We start from the raw sequence: 17,691 nt of genomic DNA, 5'->3' as shown, positions 1-17,691 counted from the left end.
GCCAATAGTAAATGAAGGTTCCTGTTTCCACATAGCCATTAATTGACTTTTAGCTCAGATGCATTGTAGCAAAAATCATAAACCTTCCAGTGTAGAGGAAGGTGGTTTTCTATTGGCAGAAGCTCACTCCTCATCTTGCTTCACAACTTGTCTCTCTTAAAATAATCACTTCTTGGTTTATTGTAACAGAACCAAAGCAAAGTGCTTTGGCAGCTTGTCCATTGCTAGATAAAAAAACCCTACTACTTATTTTCAGTACAGATAGTCCTTGAGTTTGGATCACAATTGGGGTCAGAGTTTCCACTGCTAAGCTGTAAAATGAGTGATGCCTGATTTTATGACCTTTTTTGCCATGGTTGTTAAGCAAATCACTGTTGTTAAGTGAATCAGTAAATTTGGCTTGTCAATCACATGACTCTGGTACACTATAACTATCATATCCCAGTTGCCAAGTGCCCTAATTTTAATCACATGACTCTGGGGATACTGTGATGGTCGCAAATACAAGGACTGGCCATGAGTCACATTATTTTTAGTGCTATTGTAATTTCAAATAGTCATTAAACAAATGGTTGAAAATCGTGGATTACATTAAAGTTGAACCAATTACCACAAAGTAGTTTTTTTTAAAACTTCATGGTACAGCCAAACTTTATGATGTGGCCTCCATACCATTGACTTGGTCTCTGTGTTGCTCCTAGAATGTATTACATGGCCATATGTTGAACTGGATACAGTCCTGTGGTAGCTTATGAGTGATAACATCAACAACATGTATTGGAAAAACATATAGTCTATTGTTGCTTTTTCCAGATCATCATTCAAACCAAACATTTGGCTTAACCATTTGCAATAAACTGCAAGATATTGTCATTCAAGATATTGACATTTTATTATATATTTATTATGCCTTTTGTGGGACTTAAATTTACAGTTTTGCAACCAAATTTGGAAGGTTTCTGAAGTTTCAGTCTGTAAAAAAGGTAAAAAAAATTCTTCATGTATAAATGTATTGGAAGATTAGAACAATTTACTCCAACAAGGTCTAGCTGTAGGATTATATTAATATTTCCCTCTTTGAATTCTTTTAAACCGGAAAGAGATACTGTATTGCAAGATGCACTGGATCAATCAGCAGTGTAAATTGCCATTGCCTTTAGCATCCTTAGATGTGTTAATGCATATTTATTTCATAATTACAGAACACAATTTGTTTATCTAAGTTTCCTAAAGTGCCATCTGTAACTAATAATGTCTTTATTAAACACACATATATAGTATGTGTGTCTCTTCAGAAAAATATATCAATAACCTCTTTTCCTTCCTGATTGATATGTGCAGTTGCATTCTCACAAGCAGTCTACTCAGAAGAGAAAAAGAAGAGGTAGAATTTGGGCTTAAGTGATATGCAGTACTGCAGGCTATTTCTGCTGACTGCTGGCTGCCAGCAGTTCACTTCTCACTGGCTCAAGGTTGACTCAGCCTTCCATTCTTCCAAGGTTGGCAAAATGAGGACCCAGGTTGTTGGGGCAATATGCTGACTCTGTAAACTACTTAGAGAGGGCTGTAAAGCACTGTGAAGCAATATGTAAGTAAATGCTATTGCTAGTGGGTGCTTAACACTAATTTGTATACTTGGGCTCTTCTTCATGGCAGAGTCATAGTGCCATCCACCAGTCCTTGAGGCAGCAAAAAAATCTTAACAAAATAAAATCTGCTGCTCCTTGTGACCCCCCCCCCCGCGTGCCATTTGCATTTATGGCAGGCGTACTGTGTACAGGGCATGTTAAGGACATGTTTGATCCCATGGCTTTGTTTCCTTCCCTTTCCACCAAACTTCATCAGTTGGCAGGAAAATGTATACCAAATATGCTGAGGTGGAATAGAGGTGAATCCGAGGTAAGTTTTTTACGGATTGCTGGAGTAGCAACCTTACCCATTTATCAAAGCCCACTCTGGTTTGGCACAGATTACTTGGGCATGCTCAAAGCTGATGATCAGGCTCCTTTTGAAAGGGGCCTAGCACTACTAATCCTGACAATTTGTCCAAGATAGTATGATTCGGAATAGCATTAAGCTGCTGTCCAAAAGAACACACCTCTTGTAGCAAAACTATGAGATTCCTTTTTGACACTAGTTTAACTTCATTCAGATGAGCGCTACATCCACTTTCAAGAAGTGTGCACAACAACTGACAGTAGCTAGGTAAATTGCATCATGAAGCAGCAGCAAAGAAAGAAACGGTCGTCTTCTATTTCAGTAAGGAGTCCTCGGCCACTCTGCTGTTTCAGGTCGATTCAGGTCTCCGAACTTGGAAGATGCAGCCAGGACAGGGCCCTGGAAAACAAGACTGACAGACACGAAAGGTGGGGATACGCCTGCCCCAGCCTAAAGTGGTGAATAGGGCAGGGATGATCCCATCCTGGGAGGGGGGGGGAGGTTTTACCTGCCTCTTAATACCGAGGTTGACGGAGTATGTCAAATTGCACAAAAGCCTAAACTGCTGCGGGTTGTTGCCTGCTTCATACGGTACATGTTTTTGGAGACGAGATCAAAACAGTGTCATGAGGGCACGGCAGAAAAGTTGCCCGGGCACGTTCTTGACGTGCATCGGAGAAAGCGGTGAAAAAGACCCGAGCTCTGAAATTGCAATGATCCGAGCATGCGCTTTGGAGCCCTTCTTGGGGTGCAAAATCTCCCATCCCCGATTCGCCGTCTTCATTTCCTCATCGGCATCCGGGCGCGAGGATACCGTAGCGAGATTTAACCAGACCCGTACGCGGGCGCGCGCGCGGGCTCGTCAGAGCGAAAGGGAGGGGGCGGCCCGCATCGCGGCTCGGAATCTCGCGAGAGAATCTCCCGCTTCCTCCCCCCCCACCCCACTTTCCTTTAGACGGATCAGGATTCTTCGAGATTTCTCTGCGCTGCCGCTTCGCCTGTCCCTTTCCCCCCGCCCCACCAGCGCGAGGAGGCATCCGGAGTCGCGTGCTGCGGCAACCCATTTAAACAGTCGGAGCGGCCGCTCCGGGTGAACTGCGAGAGGCTCCCACGGCGGTGAACTTGTTTCCTCCCCCTCAGGCGGCGGCCGCTCAGGATTCTTCTTTCTCCTCCGCTCGGCTCTAGTTTCTTCGTCTGCCCGGCCAGCCGGCCCCGTGTGATCTTCTTTTGAAGTAGGCCTCTCGGGCCTCTCTCCGGCATTTCTCTCCCTCGTCCCCGAAGGCACCATGTCCGTGCTGGGAATCGATCTGGGCTTCCAGAGCTGCTATGTGGCCGTGGCCCGCGCGGGGGGCATCGAAACGATCGCCAACGAGTACAGCGACCGCTGCACCCCGTGAGTAAACTTCTCCAGCGGGAAGCCGGGGATCAAATTTAAGGCGAAAGCTCCGGGATATGGGGTGGCGGGGGAGACGCCGCAGAGGGGGCCAGGAAACGCCGCAAACTTGTCAGAGGTGCGGTCACCCCCGAGCGCCGGTGGCCTAGAAAACGCCGCCATCCTCCCTTAAGCTCTACCTTCTCCTTAGAATTGGAAAGTGGTAAGAGGTGATTATCACCCGTAGCGGCCACACCTTTGGGTTTTCAAAGCAGAGGGAACGGGGGGGGGGAGGAGGGAAGTGCGCCCTTAATTCGTGAGTAATGCGAGGTGCTGCTGCGCCTAGGAGGAATACTTTCCCCCCCCTCCTCCTCCTGCTCTCTCCCCTCCGCTCCACATAGAGGTGTCCCTGGAAAAAGGGAAGGGAATGGGTTCGGCAACGGCCAGTGGAGGAGCTGGCTGCTTGGGCAGAGGAAGGGGAAAGTAACCCGGTTTAAATAAATGTTTCTGAAGCTGCCTTCCTTATAACTGCGGCATGCCTCGAGGGATCGGCGCTGTGATTTGAAAGATCATCCTAACCGACAGTGAAATTGTTGGGGAAAAATAAGCTAATCCACCAGGAGCTTTCACAGTTTATATATAAATCAATATGATTATTAAGTTTGTATTTTTATTTTTTATTTGCTCGGAGAAGGCGGTATTGTTCACATAATTGAAAATAGACGGGGGTGGGAGGATGTAGGTTTCATCTAGTCTGAAGGGAATTTCATGAGTGAATTTCATCTAGTGTAACTTCAGTGCTGTTCTAGAAAGATCCTAGCTAATACTATTTTAAAGATAACGTCCTGTACAGGGTAAGTAAAGTCAACTTGTAAAATATGTGCAGTGCATATACCCTAATGAAGTAATATGGTGAGGATAGGACTGGACTTTGGATCATCAATGGGTGATTTGCAGTAATGTTGTAAAATGTATTCATTGTTTAATACTAGCATCAACAGAATGTCTCTTTCCCTCCAATCTTTCATTGTACTTTGATATCTGTATACAATTCTAATTTACAATTTTTGTATGCTGCTTGGTTCTAAGTTGTTGCACTTAAATATTTTCTTTCCAATGCTGCTCTTTCCCTTCCAACTATTTTTAATATTTTGTATTGAAATGAAAAACTCCATTCTATTTAATTTTATTTAAACGAAGAATGTAAATTGGAAGTGATCCAAAGAAGTTCATTAAAGATAATCAGAGACTGGGAATTTGGTATCTTTACTTTTGAAGAGAAGGTTGAGGAGGGATGTGAGAGCTGTTTTCTTGTATTTGAAGGAGTGCCATACAAAAAAAGGCTGTGACAGACAAAGCATAATTGTATTACTGTTACAAGAAAAAAGGTGGTGATTGAATGTTATTTTTAAGTTTACAAAGGAACAGTTGACAATAGAATCAATAAGGAGAGGTGGTGGGCTTTTCCTTTACTGGATGTGTTTCTTTCTACACTGAACATGAGGTTGGATTCCATTATTTTACCTAAATTACCTCTTGCAAATCTCTGCTTTCTTGGGCAGAGGCTATTTGTCTTCATGGAAATAAATTTAGTTTAGTGTGATTTGTCAGATGGTAAACTATTCAGTGAGAAACGTAAGTGTTAGTATATCCTTCAGTTTAGTAGTGGGGAAACTTTAGCGTCCCTAATTCTTAATCAGCCCAACCAGCGTGCCCAGTTGGGGTGATATAAGTTGTAGTGTAGCAACATACAGAAAGCCAGAATTCTGCCATAAAAGCTTTGATTACATCAAGAAAATTAATTCAGACAGGTTAATGGAACCAGCCATAGTGTACTCTAGCTATCCACTTAGTTGGCTTATCATCTGATGTTGCTTCTACTTGCCTTAAAGATGCTAGAAACCCTTTTTTAAACTTCACATTAGAGAGCTCTGATCTAGCATTTTGGTGTGGGAAATTTTATAAACCTTGGAAATAGGATAATTGTAAAGTCTACATTTTAGAAAAGGTAATATTGTATTCTGGATTTATTTTAAATTATATTTATATAGTTTTCATATATATTCCATTTTGTAAATAAATTGCCTGTTATAGCTGCGCAGTATTTACATTTCTGATTTTTTTTTCTCAGTTTAATCTATTACATGCACATAGTATAGCCTTTATTGTCATTGTACATCATGTATACAACAAAATTGGTTATTTGCATATCCTTCATCCTTCCTTTATGTACTTATTTTGATCTGTGCATTTTTCTCTTCCTTACTGTGTCATGTTCAGTATGTATTTTTTATAAATTGAACTTGGTCATTTCTCAGACCAATTATATTGCAAACGTTTGTTTTTCCTAAGAAAAATTAATTATATCTCTGAAAATGAAGAAGTTTAGTTTTATGTTTCTTGATTCTTTGAATATGTTCAAATATGTCCATCTGTTTCAATGGTCTTGTACCATAAGTTTTGTTAAGACACATTATATTAGTAATAGTTTGCATTCTTGGCTGGTATTAACAGATTTGGAAAGAAGACATTTAAAATTTGATAGTGTAGAATATATTGCTGAGAAATATATGATGTAAGAGCCATTTGGTGTAGTGGTTAATGTGCTGGCCTAGAAACCAGGAGACTGAATTCTAGTCCCTCTTTAGGCATGAAAGTTAGCTGGGTGACTTTGGGCCAGTCATTCTCTTTCAGCCCACCTCACACAGTTGTTCTGGGGAAAATAGTATCATGTTGAGTTACTTATAAAGGCAGGATAAATAAATTATTTTTCAGTGTTAGGCAATGTGAGTTTGAGCAGCAATGCATACTGCTTTAAAATAAGTTATTCTGTACTGTATATCATTCTATCTGTAATTTATAAGTATTGAGTGCAGCAATAAAACAGGCATCTTTTTCAGTGCACCATGTTTTTCATGGGGCATACTTGTGGTTTTCAGTTTTTGAATGAATTCCATAACACACATCTTCTGTGGGATGAGATAGCATGTTTACCAAATTCATTTAATCAGACACAGAGGTTTTCTAACTATTGATATTATAGTGTCGCATAGTCACCTAAATGTTTAGACTGGATCTGGCATTTTTGTCCATCTATCAAGTCTGTCCCAAGGATTATTATTATTATCAAATTTTATGTGCTGCTTATCTCTTGGTTCAAGGCGACTCTGAAGATGACACTGAAAAGATAAAATATTACATATGTTGTCTCTTCAGGCTCCCTTGAAAATCAGTTTCTTAAAAATAGGAGACACTTGGGAAAGATTTAACTAATTCCTGTTAAATCTTAAATCCAAGTCAGTAACATGATGAATAATAATCATAAAATCATTTGCCTATAAATTTATCTATAAAAAGTTCATCCAACAAAAAAGCTAACTTTTTGGAGAAAATTAGGTGGACTGTGTTAAATGGATAACAAAAATGATTGATGTTCCATAGAAGAAATTTTAATTTACCAAGATTTATTTATTTATTAGATTTAAATCTCACCTTTCGTATTTTATCAGCATGGTAACTCAAAGCAGGAAACATACACAATATTCCTTTCCTCCTTCTCTTTTCCCCACAACAAGATGACACAAACCTATTAGGAAATTTGTTCTAATTTAAAAAAATGATCTTTGTTAATAAATTCATTGAGTGCACATCTTTATTAAGTTTCGTATCATTTAAGCTTACTAATAGTTTTATTTTTGAAACCTATATTGAAACTGAAGTACTGTGATCTAACTTTTCAAACTACTTTTTTATTTTATGTTAGGTCATGTATATCATTTGGACCCAAGAACCGTTCAATTGGAGCTGCAGCCAAGAGCCAGGTAAGGCTTTTATGTTAATCTTTTAATAATTACATAATTGCTAGAAAAACATGAAAACATTGAATCATATTAATTTTTTCTCTGTGTTAAAACAGTTGTGTTAAATATTTTGTATTCAGGCTTAATGAATTTGACTTCTTGAAACATTTATGTTTTCTATACTATGTTTGCTTATCCTATTAAAAATATCCTAACTTGGTGAATAATTTGAAGTATATTCTGGAATCCAAATGGGAAATTTTTATACTTGAGTAAACTAATGCCATACATCTCTCTTGTGCATTTCTTTCCTGTTCTGGTGGTTTCACTTTTCTCAGCAATTGAATTTAAGAAGGGATTTAGTTGCTAAAATGAGGCCACCACCCACCCACCCCATTCCTGATTCTCGATGAAAGACTTCCAGAAATATACAAACCACACTTGTAAAATTTCTATTGGCCCATTCGATGAAGAGAAAGTCCAGATCTGAATTGTTCCAACATAAAATTACAAGGGGGTTGTAATACCCCTCTTATTATATGTTCTTTATTTTATAGTTCTTGCATAAGTTTAGAAGTGGCATGATTTATCTATGATTATGAATTATAACTATCTTTTGCTTTAATATTTGAATACTATTATAAGACTGTTGTGTTTTAGCCAATTATGGTTGAATAGGGCCAGCTGCAGTGAGTATTTAAACGGACTTCATGGAAATTCCAAGGATGTAAACTAAAGTGGGAAATAAATAAACTATCCCCCACAAAGGTAGTAAGAAATAACCCCTATAAAAGTGCCAAGAAAATGATAAGAATACCAGGTGCCAGGAGCTGAGCTCAATTTGAGGAAATCTTTGTATTTTCATATAGATACTATACTATACTCAGATGTATTGGACGCCTTGTAGATGTCTGGAGCAGTCAAATGTTAACTCAATTTATATGTTAAAATAGAAAAAGTGCAAATTGTTAACGCAACGATGTTTCATTTTCTGTGTTGGGGTCGTTATGTTTTAAAATGGAAAGAATGACATGACCTGCATTATAGTAAGTGATTTATGAGAGGCTTGACTTGCAACACTCAGATCTGGTGGTTGCTAACAAATAGGACATAACAAAAATTGTTTAATCTTTATATGCCCTTAAAATATAAAGGAAATAGTAATTAATTTTTTATCTTCTAGATAAAGATCTTTCCTCTGTGTCATAATTTTACTCATCCACAATATCCTTCCACCTTAAATTCTGACTTGACAGTATGTTGACTGTATTTGCTTTACTAAGGCTTAAGCAAAGAAATATTTGATACCATCACTAGTTTTCATTTCATTAAGGTTGTATCACTTCTACACAAGAAAGAAATGCATTGAAAAACTTGCTTGTAGTTGAGTTAGTTAATTCGTTATAGCAAGAAAATTGGGGTGCCACTTTCAGATGGAGCTCGGATTGTTGAAGATTACTTAATTTTCTTGTGCAATAAACTCTTGCACAATTTGGGTGACTGAATTTCTTCTAACCTCATTTGCACATATGGGTAATCCTTGGCTTAAAACCATTTGTTTAGTGGCCATTCAAATTTATAATGGCACTGAAAATATGTGTGACCACTCCTCATGCTTACAACCATCACAATAGCCCAATGATCATGTGATCAAAATTCAGGTGCTTGGCAACAGGCATATATTTACAATGGTTGCAGTATCCTGAGGTCATGTGATTGCCATTTGCAACCTCCCTAGCTGGCTTCTGAAAACAAAGTAAATGGGGGAAACAACTGTGGCAAAAAGGTCATACAGTCAGGCAATACAGCAACTGCATTGCTTACCTCTGGAAATTCTGGTCTCAATGAGTTGTAAATTTAGGACTACTTGTAATTGGTTGGGTAAAGTTCCTGAAGTGCAAATCCCCAATATAAAATATGGAAGTATTATTTTGTATATGCTATTTCTGATATATGTTCAATACCTTAGTTGTTTTTCTGATTGTACCGTGTTTCCCCTAAAATAAGACCCATCCCAAAAAGAAGCCCTATGATATTTTTGACCGCATGCACTCAAATTAAACCCTACCCCCAAAATTAGCCCTAATTAGGACCACGCCCATCCTGGGGTGCAGGGGGTGGGGTGAGATAAAAATTAAGCTAGGGTGGGGATGGGGGGGGGTCTGTTATCGGCTTCAGAGGGCTTTCCGGAAGGCATCTGAAGGTGAAATGGAAGCCAGGGGGTGCCTTGCGTGTCAATCCGGAGCCTGTTTCTCAACGGCAGAGGGCTTTCCGGAAGGCTCTGACGGCAAAATGGAGGCCGGGGGTGATGCATACGAGCGATGGCAAGCGGCCACAGAAGAAATGGGCCAGCAGCGGGCTCCTGCTGGGCAGGGCTGTTGGTGCCATTGCCACGAGATGAGTCAATAATTAGACCCACCCGAAAAGAAGCCCTAGTTTGTTTTTTCGGAGGTCAAAAGAAAATAAGACCCGGTCTTATTTTCAGGGAAACATGGTATTGTGTAGCATACTTTGATACCTTACAAGAAAAATATGTAAGTTTCTGTACCATGAAAAAAATTATGAAATTCTATAAAAGTGTTGTACTTTTTCCTCAAAGTGTTTCTACAGCTTACTGCAAAAGTATTAATGTTTTGTTACATGAGGCTAAATTCTGTTCTCTTCTAGGTAATTTCAAATCCAAAGAATACAGTGCAAGGTTTTAAAAGATTTCATGGTCGTGCATTTTCGGATCCTTTTGTTCATGATGAAAAAGCTAAACTTGCTTATGAGCTTGTCCAGCTGCCCTCTCTTTCAGTTGGCATTAAGGTATGACCTTGAATGTGCACATATTAATGCTTGCTTACAAAATTAGAATACTGTTTGGCTATTTGGCAGAAGGGAAAAAAATAAAAGCAGAGAAATACAGATATTCAAATCTTAAGAATTCAACTGCTACTATTTCCTTAAAGAGATGGGAGTTGTGTGGCTTATAAATTATTGTTGGTTAGACAGTCAGCCAGATGTTTAGACTGGTTTTCTGTCTACTTATCAAGTCCTTCCCAAGGACATGAGATAAGCAGATGTTGTTTATTAATATTAAAGTTAAACAATATGGGATACAAGCTGTTCCCAGTAAAGTTATCTTTTGCGGTTGACTGAGATACATTCTTTGAGATAAAGTAAGTATGACCAGAATTTTTTCCCTTAAAAATATGAAAAATAAAGCATACTGTTGATTGCTCTTTTGTGCTTATTTGTGAAGCAAAGGGAGAAATATATTTAAACTTTAAACATGTTATTAAAGATTTAGTGGAGAAAATTACTCTGGAAAATTGCAAATTAAAATATTTTTTTTCTAACTAAGGTTAAATATATGGAAGAAGAACGAAACTTCACAGTTGAGCAGATTACAGGAATGCTTCTCACTAAACTAAAAGAAACTGCAGAGAATGCTCTTAAAAAACCTGTAGTTGACTGTGTTGTATCAGTAAGTAATCTGTATCTTTTTGATATTTTCTAAGTTTAATTTTTCTAAAGGTTATGAATGAAAATGAATGAAATTGATTCCAGCTTGTTGTCTAGCTTCCTTCATGATGGTTTATCATATTGGAAGGCTCTCAGGCTATATGGGGTGGCTGATATTCTTTACAGATAACTAAAGGAAAGATAGTATTTGGATTGTAAATGTGATTAGTCAAATGATTGAAGATTGATATTTTGGCATGTAAATATTGTGTCTGTATCACAGGTTTCTATAAAACTTACGAATATTAGGGTCTTAGTCAAAAATATTTTTCTTTGGCAGCTTAATATTTAGTCACCACAATATGCAAGTATCTTCTGATTACAATGGCAATTCTAGCCTGGTCCTGGTTGCTATCATTAAGCAAGGGCCATGTGGGTTGTTAAATGAGGCTCTTACCTGACTGTAACCTGTAACTTCCTGCCAACTTTGCTCGTGGGAAGCTTGCAGGGTATAACAGCTAGTTGCAATGGCCAGAATTCTTAAGTCCCCCATGTTTAGTGCTATTGCAAATTTGAACAATCATTAAATGAGTAATCATAACCTGAGGATGATCTGAAACAAAAACATTTAGGATCTTGGACTACCTTATTTTTATCTACCCAAGTAATGGTAGGTATGACAAACTTCAGGCTCTTTTCTAGCCTGGCAAAGTAGGATTATCTCTGTGCTCATCTTTCTTTTTTGTTGCTGACTTTATTCTGTTCAGTAAGAGTTTCTATTTTAACATAGATTATTTTGCTATTCTTGTATTAGTGTCTTGTACTAAACAATATGAATAGAATAGAATAGAATAGAATTCTTTATTGGCCAAGTGTGATTGGACACACAAGGAATTTGTCTTGGTGGATACGTTCTCAGTGTACATAAAAGAAAAGAACATTTGTCAAGAATCATAAGGTACAACGCTTAATGATAGTCATAGGGAACAAATAAGCAATCAAATCATATTAGGAAACAGTCAATATAAATCGTAAGGATACCAGCAACAAGGTTACAGTCATACAGTCATAAGTGGGAGGAGATGGGTGATAGGAACGATGAGAAGATTAATAGTAATGCAGACTTAGTAACTAGTTTGACAGTGCTGAGGGAATAATTTGTTTAGCAGAGTGATAGCGTTCGGGGGAAAAACTGTTCTTGTATCTAGTAGTTCTGGTGTGCAGTTCTCTATAGCGTCGTTTTGAGGGTAGGAGTTGAAACAGCTTATGTCCAGGATGCGAGGGGTCTGTAAGTATTTTCACAGCCCTCTTTTTGACTTGTGCAGTATGCAGGTCCTCAATGGAAGGCAGGTTAGTAGTAATTGTTTTTTCTGCAGTTCTAATTATCCTCTGAAGTCTGTCTGTCTTGTTGGTTGCAGAATCAAACCAGACAGTTATAGAGGTGCAGATGCAGATGATATGTTTATTTATTAACTATTAGCTGTTAACAATGTTAGTAGCCAGGTCATTTAACGTTTACTTCCCTATCCTATGTATGACTTGGGGTAAAACATAAGAAATGTGGATAAAAATCCAATTATTAAAAATCTTTTATTTGAAAGTATTCTTTTTAAAAATCAACTTTTAAATGTCTTGTAGGTTCCTTGCTTTTATACAGATGCAGAGCGGAGATCTCTCATGGATGCTACACAGATTGCTGGATTAAACTGCTTGAAGTTAATTAATGAAACTACCGCAGGTAGGTAGATAACTGCAAAGAATACTGAAGTATATATTTGCAAGTCTTGCACCCAAGTTTAAGTTTTGTTTTAGTCTTAATTTTATTACATTGAATAAAGGATAAATAATTAATGGTTTATTTCCATTCACTAAACTTTTTTTCTGTTACAGTCATTCAGATTTGTACATGAGTAGAGTAATTATTTTCACATTTTAATTACTTTTAAATGTGAAAGCACAGAAATTCACAAAAGAAATCTGGAAGAACAATAAAACATATCTGAAATATTTTCTCTTTTTAGTGTTTTCAAGCAAATTAATCTACAAATTTAAAAAGTTATTTTGCTACAGTAGTTTCCCTTTTTCTCCAATGGAATGACTTTTTTGTTATAATTGAGATAGGACCTGGCGTCTCTACATCCTCAGAAATTTTTAAAATACAGTATATTTTGGACAGTGGAAAGATTGAAGAAAATGAAGGAAAAGAACCATTACTACAAACTGTTTTGAGGTTTAGGGGTTTTTTTACAGGAAGCAGCTTAGAGATATAGCATTTTAGTAAATAACTTGTGGAAATTATTAAAATTGGATTTCAGCCAAAGTATTCTGGAGATAAATCCTGAAAAGGGAAAATGGTTTTTCTATATGGCTTCAGTGTTTCTAGAAATGTTCTCTCTATATATACTTAGTTTGTACACTGTTTATTTTCATTAGAAAGTTTGAGATTTATAGAGAGTGTTACGAAAGTTCTGTCTATAATAAAAAGGTAATTTATCATATAGACCTTAATCCATATTAAGAATATTTGTTTTCTGGTGGATGATTGCAATTGTGCACTAAATGTTTAAATGGTATTCTTAGCCAAAAATTAAAAGAATTCTTAAATAGAGGATAATGAAATTTCTGTATGTTTCTGTCTAGTTGCTCTGGCCTATGGGATCTATAAACAAGACCTGCCTGCATTAGAAGAAAAACCAAGAAATGTGGTATTTGTTGATATAGGACATTCAGCTTATCAAGTATCTGTATGTGCATTCAACAAGGGGAAATTGAAGGCAAGTATAAAGTCTATTCATGTTAACTACGATATTATTGCTACCATTTTAAGTTATTTATAGCTGAAAAATGTGGAAGTGTTGATGCATTTGACAAATAAAGCTAGCAATTAAAAAATAAAGTTAACCAGATGACTGCAAAGAAATACTATCCTTCCACCACCACCACCACCTGAATCCTCTGAGAACTAATCCTTCCATCACTCCCACCATCCTGCCAGAACTGATGAAGCTTCTTGGATAAGAAACAAAATGTTTTCCTCAAAGAAAAAAAAACCCAGTCCAGTTGCCTTTTGAAAAAGCACCTTTGAGACATAACGCTAATGGTATTACCTTTCTTGTAGATAGTTTTATTTAAAAGAAAGTTGTAGTAGAAACATCACAGTAACAGGGTTTGGACATTGCAGTAAGCCACTGCCCTAACTTACAATGTGGTTTGTGTTATTATGACATAGCAGTTTAATGTTATGGCACATTAAACATTTTTGTGTTTATGGCTGAATGTTTTGCATTATTCAGTATAGTATTAGTAATTCAGTAAATCATGACTTAATGTAATATATCAACTTGGAAATTGCCTCCTTATAAAAAGCAATATAATGAACTAAACTGCAGTGTTTGCTTTATGTGTGACTATGAGAGGGTCAAGTAGCAGAGGAGGTAATACTAAGATTTGTTCTATCCTTTAGTGTTCATAATGTCAAATTTCCTAGATTGATTGATTCAATTAATTTTTATCGTTGCCCGTCTCAGTCAATGGCTCTGGGCAGCTTATACAGTAATTAAAAAATATAATTAAAATACAGAAAACATTTTAAAACAATAGATTTGAAAAAATATTTGAAATCTTTCTGTTTTAACTCAATTATAGTAAAGAAAAGGCTCCTAGGCTAATATAAAACATGTTGAACAGCAAGTGCACATTCTGTCTCTGCCAGACGTGTGTGAGAGAACCAGTTATATATACAATATTGCCTGACTAGTTGTTTTTGATTTCTTTGCTATAAAGAAATTAAGTGCACAGGTTATATGAGAATGTAATTGTCCCTGTGTTTTTTGTGTGCTGTATTTTGGGCAGGTTGCCAGGTACATAAGTGTTATCGTTTGCTGCATTATAGATTATGTTTCCTCATAGCTGTTTATTTCAGGGGTGAAATCCAGCAGGTTCTGACAGGTTCTGGAGAACCGGTAGCGGAAATTTTGAGCAGTTCAGAGAACCGGCAAATACCACCTCTGGCTGGCCCCAGAGTGGAGTGGAAATGGAGATTTTGCAATATCCTTCCCCCAGGAGTGGGGAGGGAATGGGGATTTTGCAATATCCTTCCCCTGCCATGCCCACCAAGCCATACCCACAGAACTGGTAGTAAAAAAAAAATGGATTTCACCACTGGTTTATTTCATATACATGTATTCCTCAACTTATAACAGTTCATTTAGTGACCATTTAACGTTATAATCAGGGTGGATAAAAATCAATGATTTTTTTTAAAAAAATAAAAAAAAATCAGATTTTTTTGATTTAAATCGGATTTTTTTGATTTTTATCGAATTTATTTTAATAAAAAACTTTTGGGGTAAAAATCTATCGTAAGATAGTTTTCTATTTAAGATACATAAATAATTTAGTTTATTCAGCATGAAATGGAGCTTAGTTATGTAGCATGAGGCTGTATATTCTGCAACACTGGGACTATCGGTGAGTCAACAGTGGGTCAAAGGAGTAGCAGAGATGACAGTTGCTCTTGAAAAATTATGATTTAAATCGAGTTGATTGAAATCAAGCCTTTTTACTAGTGATTTAAATCATGATTTAAATCAAATCCACCCTGGTTATAATGGCATTGAAAAAGTAACTTATGACCATGTTTCATACTCATAACTGTTGCATCATTCCCATGATCACATGATTAAAATTCAGTTGTTGAGCAACTGATTCATATTTATGATGGTTGCAGTGTGCTGGAATCATGTGATCCCCTTTTGCAATCTTCTGACAAGCAAAATCAATGGGGAAGACAAATTCACAACTGTGGCAATAAAGGTAGTAAAATGGGGCAAAACTCACTTAACAACCATCTCACCCAGCAACAGAAATTTGGGTTTCAATTGTGGTCATAAGTCGAGGTATTGCTCACTTTAACCCTGAATGAAAACAAGTATTGATTGCCTGTATTGGAACTGAAATAAATAATAGCACTGTTTTGTGGTTTGTTGAATGAGTATGTCTCCATCTGGAACATAGATTCCCAAATTTTGAATTGAAAGAGTGAGTTTCATTTGCGATATCAACATTACAAAACAAATTATGTTTTTGAAAAGAAGAAATTCAGAATATGATCTATACATAAGCAAACATCCTGAAATTATTTACCATTGAATCACACTTGCAGTTAAATTTATGTTGATGTGAAAGATTGATCAGAAGTGAAAATAGATATGGCAAAAAGGACAATTACTGCAGAGTACAGTGTCTTTACTGCAAAAATTGAAAATTAGCACATCAAAAAGTCTCCCAACATTGTCACATAAACGGTTGCAAGAAAAAGTATGTGAACCCCTTGGGATTACGTGGAGTTTTGCATGAATTGGTTATAAAATGTGCTCTGAACTTCATCTAAGTCACAACAATAGAAAAACACAGTCTGCGTAAAATAATACTACACAAACATTAGATGTTGCCATGGTTTAATGGAACATAACATGTAAACATTCACAGTGCAGGGAGGAAAAAGTATGTGAACCTTTGGATTTAATAACTGGTTGACCCTCCTTTGGCAGCAATAACCTCAACCAAACGTTTCCTGTAGTTGCAGATCAGACCTGCACGATCTGGAGTAATTTTGGACCACTCCTCTTCACAAATCTGTTTCAGTGTAGCAATATTCTTGGAATCTCTGGTGTGAATCGCTCTCTTAAGGTCATGCCACAACATTTCAATCGGGTTGAGGTCAGGACTCTGACTGGGCCATTCCAGAAGGCATATTCTGTGCTGTTGAAGCCATTTTTTTGTTGAATTACTTGTATGTTTGGGTCATTGTCCTGTTGCATCACCCATCCTCTGCAGAGCTTCAGTTGGTGGACAGATGGTCGTACGTTTTCCTGCAAAATGTCTTGATAAACTCTGGAATTCATTTTCCCATCAATGACAACAATCTGTTCAGGCCCTGAGGCAGCAAAGCAGCCCCAAACCATGATGCTCCATCCGCCATGTTTTACAGTGGGGATGAGGTTTTGATGTTGGTGTGCTGTGCCTTTTTTTCTCCACACATAGTGTTGTGTGTTCTTCCCAAACAACTCAATTTTGGTTTCATCTGTCCACAGTATATTTTGCCAGTAGTGCTGTGGAACATCCAGGTGCTCTTTTGCAAACTTCAAACGTGCTGCAGTATTTTTTTTTGGACAGCAATGGCTTCCTCCGTGGTGTCCTCCCATGTACTCCATTCTTGTTTAATGTTTTCCTTATTGTAGATGTGTCAACAAAAATGTTAGTATGTGCCAGAGATTTCTGTAGGTCTTTAGCTGACACTCTAGGATTCTTCTTTACCTCATGAAGCATTCTGCGCTGTGCTCTTGCAGTCATTTTTACAGGACGACCATGCCTAGGGAGAGTAGCAACAGTGCTAAACTTTCTCCATTTGTAGACAGTCTGTCTTACCATGGACACATGACCATCAAGGCTTTTGGAGATACTTTTGTAACCCTTCCAGCTTCATGCAAGTCAACAATTCTTGATCGTAGGTCTTCTGAGAGCTCTTTTCTACGAGGCATGGTTCACATCAGACAGTGCTTCTTGAAACCAGTAAACCCAAAACAGGTGTGTGTTTTTAAAGGGCAGGACAGCTGTCAGCAACACATCCAATATCACACTGATTGGAGTCAAGGTTGGCTCACTCCTGGCTCCAATTAGCTCTTGGAGAAGTCATTAGGCTAGGGGCTCACATACTTTTTCCTCCCTGCACTGTGAATGTTATGTTCAATTAAACCATGGCAACATCTAATGTTTGTGTGGTATTATTTTAAGCAGACTGTGTTTTTCTATTGTTGTGACTTAGATGAAGTTCAGAGCACATTTTATGACCAATTCATGCAAAACTCCATGTAATCCCAAGGGGTTCACATACTTTTTCTAGCAACTGTATACCATGAACAATATAAAATTCACACTTCTTTTCCAATTACTAAATATGTGGCCCCATTTCAGGGATTCAGTAAAGAATCAAAGCAGCATTTCATTTAATGAAAATTTCATTTCATGAACAATATGACACAAAGGGACACAACAAATTAGAAGTTTAGCTAATAGATTCAACGTTGACTGTGACTGTTTATTCCCCCTGGAAAAGTGACAAGAACGGACAAA

At 37.4% G+C, this 17,691-nt stretch overlaps 1 protein-coding gene across 1 annotated transcript in view; it reads left to right on the top strand.

The window, feature by feature from the left end:
* The first annotated feature begins 2,720 nt into the window (after positions 1 to 2,720).
* The window catches only part of HSPA4 (heat shock protein family A (Hsp70) member 4), a 28,144-nt gene continuing 13,173 nt past the window's right edge, over positions 2,721 to 17,691 (top strand). The window contains exons 1-6 of the mRNA XM_034404739.3: positions 2,721 to 3,331; positions 7,074 to 7,131; positions 9,778 to 9,918; positions 10,457 to 10,579; positions 12,196 to 12,295; positions 13,198 to 13,331. Of these exons, the coding sequence (XP_034260630.2) occupies positions 3,225 to 3,331; positions 7,074 to 7,131; positions 9,778 to 9,918; positions 10,457 to 10,579; positions 12,196 to 12,295; positions 13,198 to 13,331 (663 nt within the window). The 5' untranslated portion in view covers positions 2,721 to 3,224. The remainder of the gene's footprint in view (positions 3,332 to 7,073; positions 7,132 to 9,777; positions 9,919 to 10,456; positions 10,580 to 12,195; positions 12,296 to 13,197; positions 13,332 to 17,691) is intronic.

This window comes from Pantherophis guttatus, chromosome 2 (assembly GCF_059756535.1).
Source record: "Pantherophis guttatus breed Tessera chromosome 2, ASM5975653v1, whole genome shotgun sequence".
In the NCBI taxonomy this organism is placed as follows: domain Eukaryota; kingdom Metazoa; phylum Chordata; class Lepidosauria; order Squamata; family Colubridae; genus Pantherophis; species Pantherophis guttatus.
This window is presented reverse-complemented; position numbering and strand designations above follow the sequence as displayed.